At 36.0% G+C, this 12,086-nt stretch overlaps 1 protein-coding gene across 1 annotated transcript in view; it reads right to left on the reverse strand.

The window, feature by feature from the left end:
- Window positions 1-12,086, reverse strand: part of Fbxl5 (F-box and leucine rich repeat protein 5) — a 47,920-nt gene that overhangs the window by 4,227 nt on the left and 31,607 nt on the right. Inside the window, exons 8-10 of the mRNA XM_004847258.3 lie at window positions 9,938-10,020; window positions 8,355-9,080; window positions 3,238-3,386 (exon numbers count right to left, since the gene is read on the reverse strand). Coding sequence (XP_004847315.1) covers window positions 3,238-3,386; window positions 8,355-9,080; window positions 9,938-10,020 — 958 coding nt within the window. The remainder of the gene's footprint in view (window positions 1-3,237; window positions 3,387-8,354; window positions 9,081-9,937; window positions 10,021-12,086) is intronic.

Raw genomic sequence — 12,086 nt, forward strand, 5'->3', positions numbered from 1 at the left:
TTAGGCTGCCAAGTATATCAAGTCAACAGCTATACTTCAAAAGACACTAACAATTCAAAATACACAATAGTTCACTTTAAATATTTGAATTACAACCAGAAAATTTCCATATCAATGGAGGACAGAGAATCCGAATGGTTCTAATATATGAGGACAAAACTATACTAAAGAATAATAAAGAAAACAAGAAAATAAAATTGCATAATCATTTAGTAAAATCTTTTTTTTTTTCCCCCTGGTACCAGGGATCAAACTTGGACCTTGTGCTTGCGAGGCAGGCGGCAGAACCACTGAGCTAAATCCCCAGCCATTAAATAAAATCTTTAAAAGCCTTTTAAGGAGTAATTTTAAATATTGGTTGGAAATACCTATAAAGCCACTATTTCCCCAACTTGCATTACAGAACGACTGTCTTCCCAGGCTGTGAGTCTGCATTACTCATGCTGTGGTTCTGCACTTACCTCAACTTACCTGTGACTCCTCTTTAACTTAAATTAGAAACACAAGAGAGCAAATCATCTGAGACTGTCACTTCCAGAGCTATGAGCTAATCTATCTTAATTCATAAATTATATAGACATTGAAATACAAATAGGCACAAATTAAATTTATTTGCTATCATTGTTCAAATGTTCTTCAGAGCTCTAATCCATGCCGTTCCAATTAACACTTTTTAATGATAAAGAATTTTACAAATGTTATGGTTAAGAGGTCTTTTTATTCGAACTTAAAAGGCATGATAAATCATTTAGAGGAATCAATCTGCACTTTATATCAATGCTCAGCACAGTATCTTTTTCTAGGTAGTTACTGTTTGAATAAGGGATGGCTATCTTTATCTTCTCAAAAATCTCTGCCAGTGTTTAGGAAACATTCTGCTTAACCATTTACTATTCAGTTAATGACTAACGTTAACCATATTTACTTTTTTTAGCTAATAACCTGATAGTTAATTATATAGATTATCTTTTAGCAAACTAATTTTGAATCAAATTACTTTCAAGTATTCATAATATAATCTACCACCTAAATATGCTTCATTACTTTAAGACCATATATTAAAACAGACTAGTTTCAGAAATAATAATAAAAACAATAAAAAGGGGGCCCATAAGCAAGCATTCACTAAACATTTACTGTACAAGTTGAGTTGCTTTGAAAGGACACTGTGTCAAGAGTGTCACCTTGCAAACTGGATATAATTCCACCAGTCTCCAGGTTGTCCAAATGTCCTCTTAAGGAAAAGACAGTATTCCAGCACTGCTTTACCGACTAGCTGCTACTGTAGAACACAAGCTCTATGACAAGTCACCCTGTTGCAGTGTTTCATTTCTCCCAAATTGTGCCTGGATGACTTATAAAGGGAGATTTAATACTGTATCATTCAAAAAATGCAATTTCCTTTCAAACTTTTCAAATTCAGATCTCTTAGTTAAATAAAGCTCATTTACTGAAAATTACCAATCACTTATCAAAAAAGAAAATTCCTACATTCAACAAAAGAAATACAACAGCTCCTTTGGAATATTATATTTTCAAAACAGGTTAAGATGAAACGAATGCCAACAAAGTACGAAAGATTTTAAGATTTAACTTATCCTATAATCAAAATTATTTCAAAAAGTTTAAAAACACATAAACACGAGATAGATCATAAAATGAACTAAAACCTAATACTTCATCACCTAAAATATCTATATATTCAAAAATAAATATAACAAATTAAATTGTGAGATTTATTCCCAAATATACCCTATAATGAAATTACATGTTCAAATTAAAGTGTAATGTATAAATGTTTTTCTCAAAAACGAACTGCTTATTGATTACTTTATGTTCTACCAGTCTTAGGAAGTACAACCAACCCACAATAAAACTTCATGTTTAAATACAAAACACAAAACTCCCCTCTCAAACCCTCTGCATCCAGAAAATGCTCCATTATGTCAGCATACATTTTTTTAGAGGCTTAAGCTGGTTGTAAACAAAATAACATTCATTTTCATCATTACTTAATTACACACTGAAGGCAAGAGAGAGCAAAGATGCTCAACTTTCTGCTGAAATACCAGGAACATGGGAAGTTCAGTACGTAACAATGTGATTGCAGGAATAAGAGAGCAGAGCTCTCCTGTCTCTTTATCTAAAGAAAATCTAATTTCCTGAGAAACAGCAGATTTGCTAACTTCTCTACCTCCTAGTTTGTAACATCACTCTGGTATTCCTGTCTCCTGTCAGTTGCTCTACCTGAGAAAAACTCAGCTGACCTCCCATCATATTAAAAGGAACCAGGCTCTCTCAAAGACACAGTATACAGGATAAAAAGATAGCCAACTGAGTAGAAAGCTGTCTAAATTTTTTCCAGTTATAAATACAGAAGGTTGATCTGTTTACTAGTAATTAAGCAGCAGCTTTTTATCTTTCTGGGAAATTTAGTTTCTCCTACCAGCTACCAAATGCCCCAATGGGCACTGAATGTACTATGAAAAAGTACATTCAACAGGCTCGTAGTAGGGTAGGTTAAGCTTAATGAACAAATCATACTTACCTGATAATTTTTCCCTTCTTTTTCACAGTGCTGGGCATTGAATCCCAGGTCTCACACATGCTAGACAAATGCTCTACCTGAGCTGCATCCCCAGCCCTATCTTATGAATTTTAAGAACAGGTTCAAGAATCAATTTCCAAAATACTATTTGGAAATTTTAGTCACATCTAAATCATTTCAGCCTTTTCTCAACACCCGGCCTTATCCCCTCAGCAGTCTTCAGTGAGACTTATCTGGAACCAGACCCAGAATTCCTGCAGAGTTCATATTATTAAACTACTTCTACATCTATTAATGTTTGATAAAATTGTTCTACTAGAAAAATAAGTCTATTACTCTAAGAAATCAATGTATCTAGATTAACTCCTCTATACTGTTAATGAGTGCTTTAGTGTACAATTGGAGGAATTTCCAAAAATTTTAAGGATTTTACTATTTCTATAACAATTTGCCATTTTTAAGTGATTAAACTATTATATGCCTCAAAAATCTGACAGAATGGATATTTGAAATATGTAACCCACAGAAAAATTTACCTTTTGAGAAATCGAGTAATAAACATCTGTGATTTTTTAATATTATCAAATTTAAAGGACTAAAACGGAAAGTAAAACAATTTTCTAGAAAATCAAACAGAAACCATAAAAGTTATTAGAAGTGCTAAAATTCTCATTGTTAAAAGGCATTACCATTAATGTTGTCACAGTAGTAAAAGTATTCATCATTTAGAGAAGGACAAGCTGAAACCAAATCCTGCAGGCCTGCACCAGTTACAGTAAGACAACCGGAGAGATTAAGGTGCTCCAAGTAAGGCAGCCCTCCTCCCAGAGTCAAAACCCTGCAAGAGACACAACGCGACAATCAGAATATATTAACCCATGAAAACTTTATATTCCTATGGCCCATTGGGCCATGATTTTACGTAATAAAAAAATTTTAAGAATTTCTCTGAAACACTGATAACTGACCTTGAAGCAGATTTATATATCCTGAAGCAGAAATACATTTAACTCAGAAACACTATCTAAATTTTTCCTAAAAAGTCAATAAAGTCATCTATGAAAATTTCCTTTATAAGAATATTACAGTAACTCAACACTTATAGGAAGTTCTGAACCCCAAAGTTATAAATAATTTCCCCACCAAATTGTCCAAGTTAAAATTATCAAGAAAATTACTCAAGTTTTAAACCTATGACCATTTTAGTTTTTCAAAAACAGCATGACTTAGCAATTCCTATATGTGTACATCTGAAAATCTGAAAACTGTTTACACAAAAACTTGTACATGAATGTTCACAGCACCATTATTCCTAACAGTCAAAAACAGAAACAACCCAAATACCCATTAAATAATGGGTAAACAAAATGTGCTACATCCATACAATTAAGCACCATGGATCTCCAAAGTAAAGGCAGATGCTACATCACGCATGAACCCTGAAGACATACTAAGCAAAAACAGGCAGACACAAAGGCTACAGGGTACAGTATACAATTCCATTAGTAGTATTATCTTAGAATAGGTAAACCAATAGAAACAGAAGGTAGGTTAGTGGTTGCTAGGGGCTGGAGGTAAGGGAGAATGGGGAGTAACTATTCATAAGTATTGATTTCTTTTAGAAATGATGAAAATATTTTTGAATTGGATAATGGTGATGGTTGCAAAAACATGTAACTATTCTAAAGCTACAGAACTGTACACTAAAAAAAATGGTAAATTTTGTGGTATGTAAATTAAATTTTAATTAAAAAGAGAAAGTCCAACAAAGTATGTCCTAGAAGAATAGAAACAGTATTTGCATACATAAGATGAAGTGAAAGGGTAGACTTGGGCTCCACACAGGTTCATGAGACCCTGTGCTCAGGACCCTGACTCTAGAGCTGCTATGAGCATCTGTGCTCTGAAACCCAACTTCTCCGCAGCTGCCTGTGAACAGTGTTAGACCTGACACCAAGAGAGATACCCTCAGCTAAAACTCTCCACTGTGGGAAAATAAAGAGAACCCCAAGGCTCTTGCACCAAGTGCCCTCACTACCTACACTGCCATCAGTGCCACCACAAACTCCTCCAGCTTAAGCCACTGGCACTGCTATTATGGATCTTAAAATAAAGTCACTGCACAGAGGCAAAAGCACTGCATCCGTTTGGAAGGAGAGCCACCACATGGTTCCCAGCTGGCAGAGCAAGACCCCTGAAAAATCGTTCCTTACTAAAGCCACTTGAGTAAGCTAAGAAGAGGGGACTGTTCCATCAGATGTGTAGAAATTAATGCAAGGACGTAACAAAGAGGAAAAAGCAAGGAAACAGGACACCATCAAAGGCACACAATAATTCTCCATTAACTGACTCCAAAAAAAATGTATGAAATGGCCTAAAAAGAAATTTAATATAATAATCTTTAGGAAACTCAGTGAGATCAGAGAATACAGATAGACAAGTCAGTGAAATCAGGAAAACAACTGACCTGAATGACAAATTCAACAGCTAGCATAATGAAGAACCAAAGAGAAATTTTGGAGTTAAAGAACCCAATGAATGGAAGTATCACTCGGGCAGTGCGTTTGTTTATGTACTATCCTAAGCATCACTGGGCAGGTGTCATTATAACCAGCCAATTCTTGCTTGCATAACAATCATACTTGTTATTTTTATATTTCCTGTTATATTATAAAAGTTAATTTTAAAATACGCAATTTTTGGTCATCTTATATTTAAATAATTGGACTGGTAAGTGGTTCAAGATAGGTTTTTTGAAATAACCCAGCCAGAGGAAAAAGAAAAAACAATGACAAAGAGAGAATACAACCTATGTGACCTAATGAACAAACTTTCATGTTATGAGAATTACAAAAGATGGGGACAGAAAGTTTACCTAGTGAAGTAATTACTAAAAAGCTCCAAAGCCTTGGAATAGATATGGTCATCTGGACCCATGAAACTCAGATGTCTAAAAGAGATTCAACCAAAAGACCCATTTTAATTAAAACTCAATGGTAAAGGTAGCCAAATACAGCCATATGGTGCTTCAGAAATCAGTGTATCTAGTATAAAGGTAAAAACCCAAAACATTCAAAAACAGCAATGAGCTGGGTGTGATGGCATATACCTGTAGTCCCAGCACATGGAAGTCAGTGAGGCCAGCCTGGGCTACATGCTGATACCCTGTCTCAAAAACCAGTAATAGCTCTCAATAGTTGTTACAAAATACGCGAAGAGCCAGGCGTGGTAGTGCACATCTGTAATCCCAGCATTTGGGAGGCAGAAGCAGGCAGATCACCTCAGGTTTGAGGCCAGCCTGGGTTACATAGTGAGTTCAAGGCTACATAGGAAGATTTACATAGCAAACTACATCGTGAGATCTTGTCTTAAACAAAAACAAAAACAAAAAAGAAATACATGAGGTATATTTTTACGTCAAAAATATCACTTGTTAGATGGAAGATACAAATCTAGAGGTTTTGTAGGTAACTAAAGTTGTTATCAGTACAAAACAGTCTACTATAACTTTCAGGCGTTTTATATAAGCTTCATGGCAACCACAGAGTAACTATAGCAAAAACACAAATAATGAAAAGAATCAAAACTTAGCAGTACAGAAAATTACCAAATGACAATGATAACGCAAGGAAGCAAAGAACAAAAGATCTACAAAACAACAAAAATAATTAACAAAATCCTGAATTGTGCCAGCTAAACTTAACTGGATTAAGAGGCTCCTGGCTGAATCATGGGGGGACTGAACACTTAAGCTGATTAACACAGATGTTCAGAGCTGTATGGGCTGTTAGGAGGTAGGCCCTACTGATGGTGGGTGCTGAGAGAGGGACAGAGAGGGAGGGAGGGAGGGAGGGGGAGGAGGAGGAGGGAGAGGAGGAGGGAGAGGAGGAGGGAGAGGAGGAGGGAGAGGAGGAGGGAGAGGAGGAGGGAGAGGAGGAGGGAGAGCAAGAGATCCTACCATTTGCCACACTAGACCTAGATGGACCTACAGGACATTATGCTAAATGAAATAAGCCAGACAGGAAAATACTGCATGATCTTACTACTGCTATGTGTAATCTTTTAAAAATACTCCAATAATCCAATATGTAGAAGTAGAGAATAAAACAGGGGTTACCAGTGAGGAATCCACAGAAATGAGAGTTAAAGAATACAGGGTAGCAACTATGTAACATGAACAAGTCATAAGATAGTGCAAAATGAGTACTCTAGTTAATTATAGTGTACTATAGCCAAGAGATTTGCTAAGTGAAACTGTACCTGCTTTGCCACAAGACGGGAAAATGTATAACTGTGTGAGATGATGGTAAGTTAATCTGTTCTGTTATAAAGTATGTATCCTATAACATCATACTGTATATCTTAAATATGTATATACAAAACATCTATTTTAAAAACTTTTATAAATATTTTTTAAAAGATCAATTTAAAAGAAAGTATGGACAAAATGAAAGAAACAGAAATGTATGTTTATATAATTTATATTTAATTTTGTATAGGATTTTGTGTGTGTGTGTGTGTGTGTGTGTGTGTGTATTTTATGTTGTTTTGGGTGTTTTTTCAGTACCAGGGATGGAACTCAGGACGTTGCTCTTGTGAGGCAGGCACAGTGCCACTGAGCACCTGGCCCTTGTTTGTAAATATTATTGTATGTTTTTATTTTCAGTGTATATACCTGTGTGTGTATATAGAAAGATACAGATGGCCAAATGGAACCTCTAGAGATGAAAAATACAATACCTAAAACAAAATACACACTGAATAAGATTAACAATGATCAGTAATTAGCCATTATAGAAAAAATTGGTAAACATGAAGACACAACCAGGAAACTGAATTCAGTAGCACATTGAAAGGATACACCTTGACCATGTGTGTTTTATCAACTTTCAACATGTGAAATCAACATAATTTACTAGAAAAAAACTGCACAAGATCATCTCAATTGATTCAGAAAAAGCACTGACAAAATCTAATATACTTTCAAAATAAAAACAAAACAAAACAAAAAATCTAGTAAACCAGAAGTAGACAGGAAGTTCTTCATCTATTAAAACCCAGAGCTAACATCACACTCATAGGTGCAAGACTGAAACTCTTCCCCTACAGGAACAAGGTGAGGGTGCTTGCTCACTGTGGCCACTTCTATTTAACATAGGCCTGGAGGTTCTGGCCAACACAATTAAATAAGAAAAAGAAATAAAGTGTACAAGCTGGAAAAAAGTAAAATTATGTCTTTAGAAATGATACTACTGCACATATAGAAAATTCCAATTCCACAAAAAAACTGTTAGAATAAATGATCTAATGAAAGTAGCAGGATACAAATCAACACACGCTCCTCAGTTGTATTTCTGTATACTAACAAGTAACGATCTGAAAAACAAAATAATCCCATTTTACAACAGCATCAGTGAAAATAAAACACTTAGGAATTAACCAGAGTGAAAGAGCTGTATGCTGAAAAGCTATAAAATACTGCTAAAATTAAATACAATCCAAATAAATTCAAAGACATTCCATGTTCACAGACTGGAGCCTTGAAATCGTCAATAAGGATTTATAAATTTATCAAAATTGCAAAAACATTAAATTTACATTGTTCTATATATCACAACAGATTTGAACTGACTGCAATGAAACTTCATACTAACACCTTAAGTTATATTGTTCTAACACTCTGAAATAAAACACTTTTGTTAACCCTCGTTGAAATAAATGCACCGAAAGGGGTAAGTTAGATCAAGTTTTCCTATTTCACATGAGAATGAGAGTGTGTCCATTTCCTACTACCCTGGTTACTCACCTGAGACCATGGTCTGTGATCTGGTAACATCCAGACAGACTGAGAAACAAAAGTACACGCCCAGTCTCTTGATCAGATTTCTCACTCCCTAAGTCCAGAAAGTCTTTTCCCCTAGGCAATGTAGTCCTTAATGCTTTCCTACACATTGCGGAAGACTCTGGGAGTGCTGACATAGTTCTCAGAGCTGCTCCTGTGCCACAGAATGAATGACCACAATAAGCAAAGGCCGGAGAAGCACAATGCTGCTGCCAACAGACACTAGTCCTTAGTCCGACAATATCCTTACTGTAACAACCAGATGAGGAACAACCAAAATTGGATGCTGTTTCCATTACACAGAGACTTTCCACATTTCTATGTCTCCATTCTACCGCATCTTCAATATCAGCCAAATCTTCGGCATCTAACATCCACACATAAGGAGAAGGAAAGCTTTCAGAAGAAACAGGCTTAGTCCAGGAGTGCTCATTATCTATTTCTTCTGCAATGCCTTTGTGAGTTAAATCGTGCAAACAGGAATACTGCTTGGTAGACTGCATGGTAATGTCTTTATTTTTCCATTTAGTTGAAGTAATTTTGCTTGCAGTAGTTTTCAAGAAGTCATTCTGATGAGATGCTAGAATTCCAAGAGCTCTAGAAATCTTCTCTAGAGCCACATCTGTGATTTTCTCACATCCTGACAGATCAAGATGCCGAAGACTCTGGCAGCAACCAAGCCAAGACCAACTATAATTAAGAGGTAACAAGACTATTAGTTTATGTTGTTAAATTCTTCAAAAGCACTTGACTACAATTGTATAGAAGGATATTAGAAAATAGAATTTAAATCTAATATAGTCACTCAAAACACTGTCTGAATATTTATTGTTACAAGGCAGTACTTTTGGTACTAAGGATACAAAAAGATAGTAAGAGTGATTAGAAATTAACAGTATTGCTAACCGAAGGATAGGATGGCAGAAGGGTAAGGATAAAAATTGTTTATTATCCTAAAAATAATCAGCATGGGAGAAGTACTATACAAACAAAAGAAGAATATCTAAGGCTTAGTGAGGAAAAGTACATAAGAAGCAATATCTAGGAATTAGATGACTAACCTCAGCCAGAAGAGTGACTGCTCCCTCTGAAATAGGATAATGCTAGGATGGGAGGGAGGGGACAGACTAAAGGGGAAACTGGTAGCATCCAACAAAGTACAATCTGTAAAAAGTATAGCGGGAACAAGTGGTACTGCACCAGAAAAAATATGAAGAATTAGAAGGGAACTGTGCCAAATGGCGCTTAAGAGCTCAACTGAAACCTTAAAAACTTGCAGAACTAATCCATGTGGTTATAAAGCAAGGCTCAAAAGCCTAGCCACAGTACCTGATTAGAGATGTGGCAAAATGGTAGAGAAGTTTTGGATCAGCTGGGAGCAATAGATAAGAGGAAAAGAAGTGGAGGTTGCTATCAAGTTATAGCCAAACAAGATGAAGACTTAGCAGTAAAAAATAAGAGTATGATTAAATTATCATGATGTAAATGAGAAACTAGAGAGTAATTCTACTAATTCATTACAGTTAAAGTGTTTTAAAGTAACTAACCTGTCAAATGCAGAATCCGAAATGTCAGTTTGAGTAAGATCCAGATGCTCCAGGTTAGGGCAAAGCTCTAAAATCTGCCTAACCTAAGGAGGGGAAAAAATCACCATGAAGATCTGCAAACCTTTAGTTAGAAGCAAGAGACACTTATTTGTAAATATAATCCAGTGGTTTTTCAAACTTATATGCATGTTTAAAAAAAAAAATCACTTGAATAGTACTGTGATGGCTTGTGTCTAGATGTCCCCCCCGAAGCCTCATGCAGTCCTACTTCAGTGGGGCTTTTTCAGAGGTAGCTAGATCTAGAGTGTGATGCTGGGATTAACTCATGGTGCAACGCTAAAAAATTAAAGGTGTGAGTGCTATCTGCCCTAAGCAGTCTAGATAAGATTTAAGAAATAAAAAAAGCTGTGATCTTCCCTTGTTGCTTTGTTACCTGCCATAAACTGTTTCTCCTCTGTGATGTCACCCTGCCTTCAAGCCAGCCAACTATGGACTAAAACCTCTACAAACTGTGAGCTAAATAAACCTTTCCTTCATTAACTTTGGGTGTCACATATTTTGTCTTAGCAATGAAAAAAGTAACTAAGACAAAATTTGGTAAGAGAAGTGGGATCATTGCTGTAATTATACCTGACCATGTGGTTTAAGAGCCTTTTAGAGCTCGCTTGTAAAAAGGAAAAAAAAGAATTTTAAAAAGGTTAAAAAATGCCAGCATTAAAAAAGGAAAAAAGAAAAAAAAATAGAGCTAAAACACCTGAGGCTATACTTGATGAGAGATTCTGGTCAGAGCTCAGAATGCTGATAAAAATTCTGCTGGTAAGGACCAGGCTCAAGAGGTCTCTGCTGAAAAAAGGACTACGTTGGCTGTTAGTCTCGAGAAGATGTGTGTTACAGCAAACTTGGCAGAAAGTTTGTCTACATTTTGCTTGTGTCCAGAGACTTTCCCTGAGGGTGAGATTAAGGACAGCAGACTAATTTATCTGGCAAAAAAATTTTCATGGCAGTCTAATGTTGAGGTGATGACATGGGTACTGTTACAGGCCTTTAGCCAGATTTATGTTAAAAATCAAGAACAAAGAGCCTAGCAAAATGACTTAAACATTTTGAGTTTGGCCAAAAAAAAGAAACCCTCCCCCCAAAAAAGCTTTGCAGCCTACAAAGATAAACAAAACAAAAACTGGTCACCAAAAATACTAACAAAAAATAACAAAAAAGATAGCCTAAAGACATCACAAAAACCAACAAGACTCCAGCCTCTACAGCCTCAGTTACAAAGTAAAAGACTTTGCTTTAAAAAAAAAAAAAAAGCCCCAGAGGCTGTGGGGAAAGAGGAACCCTGCTCCACTGCTGGTGGGAGTGTAGACTGGTGCAACCACTATAGAAATCAGTATGCAGACACCTCAAAGAACTAGGACTGGAACTCCCATTTGACCCCGCTATTCCACTGCTGGGAATCTTCCTCAAAGAATTAAAAGAATCATACCACAGTGATATATGTGCGCCCATGTTCATAGCAGCACAGTTTGTGATAGCTAAAACTTGGAAACAGCCCAAATGCCCATCAACTGGAGACTGGATAAAGAAAATGTGGGGTTTTTTTATAAAATGGAGTACTACTCAGCCATTAAAAAATAAGAAATTAGAGACATTTATAGCTAAGTGGATGCACATTGAGGCGATACTCTTAAGTGAAATAAATAGGAAACACATGTATAAATACTGAATTGTTTCTCTGGTGTGAGAAACTGAAAGTGTAAATAAGGACTAAAATGTATAATAGGTAATGTGAAATAGGAAGAAAAGGGACAAAGGGGAAGGAAGTGGGAGGGCTAGGGGAAAGGATAGAAGGGAATGGGATTAATATGAGAAAATGGAAAAATAGGAACAAAATCTTTGTAAATAGGGAGGGATGGAGGGGTTGAAGGAAGGACTGGGCAAGGGTGAAAAATAAGAATCAAGAGAGGCTATGTAAAGGTGCAAATTTCCAATGATGAATGTCATTATATTGTATACCTAAAATGTACCAATGATTAGAATGAATAATCGAGAATGCAAAATAGGAAGAAAAGGTCCAAAGGGGTAGGGGTAGTGGGAGGGGCAGGGGAAAGGAAAGAAGGGAAAGGAAAAATGATGAGAAATGGAAAAAATG

Source organism: Heterocephalus glaber, unplaced genomic scaffold, assembly GCF_053883595.1.
Source record: "Heterocephalus glaber isolate CG9 unplaced genomic scaffold, H.glaber_assembly_v1.0 deba00001509, whole genome shotgun sequence".
In the NCBI taxonomy this organism is placed as follows: domain Eukaryota; kingdom Metazoa; phylum Chordata; class Mammalia; order Rodentia; family Bathyergidae; genus Heterocephalus; species Heterocephalus glaber.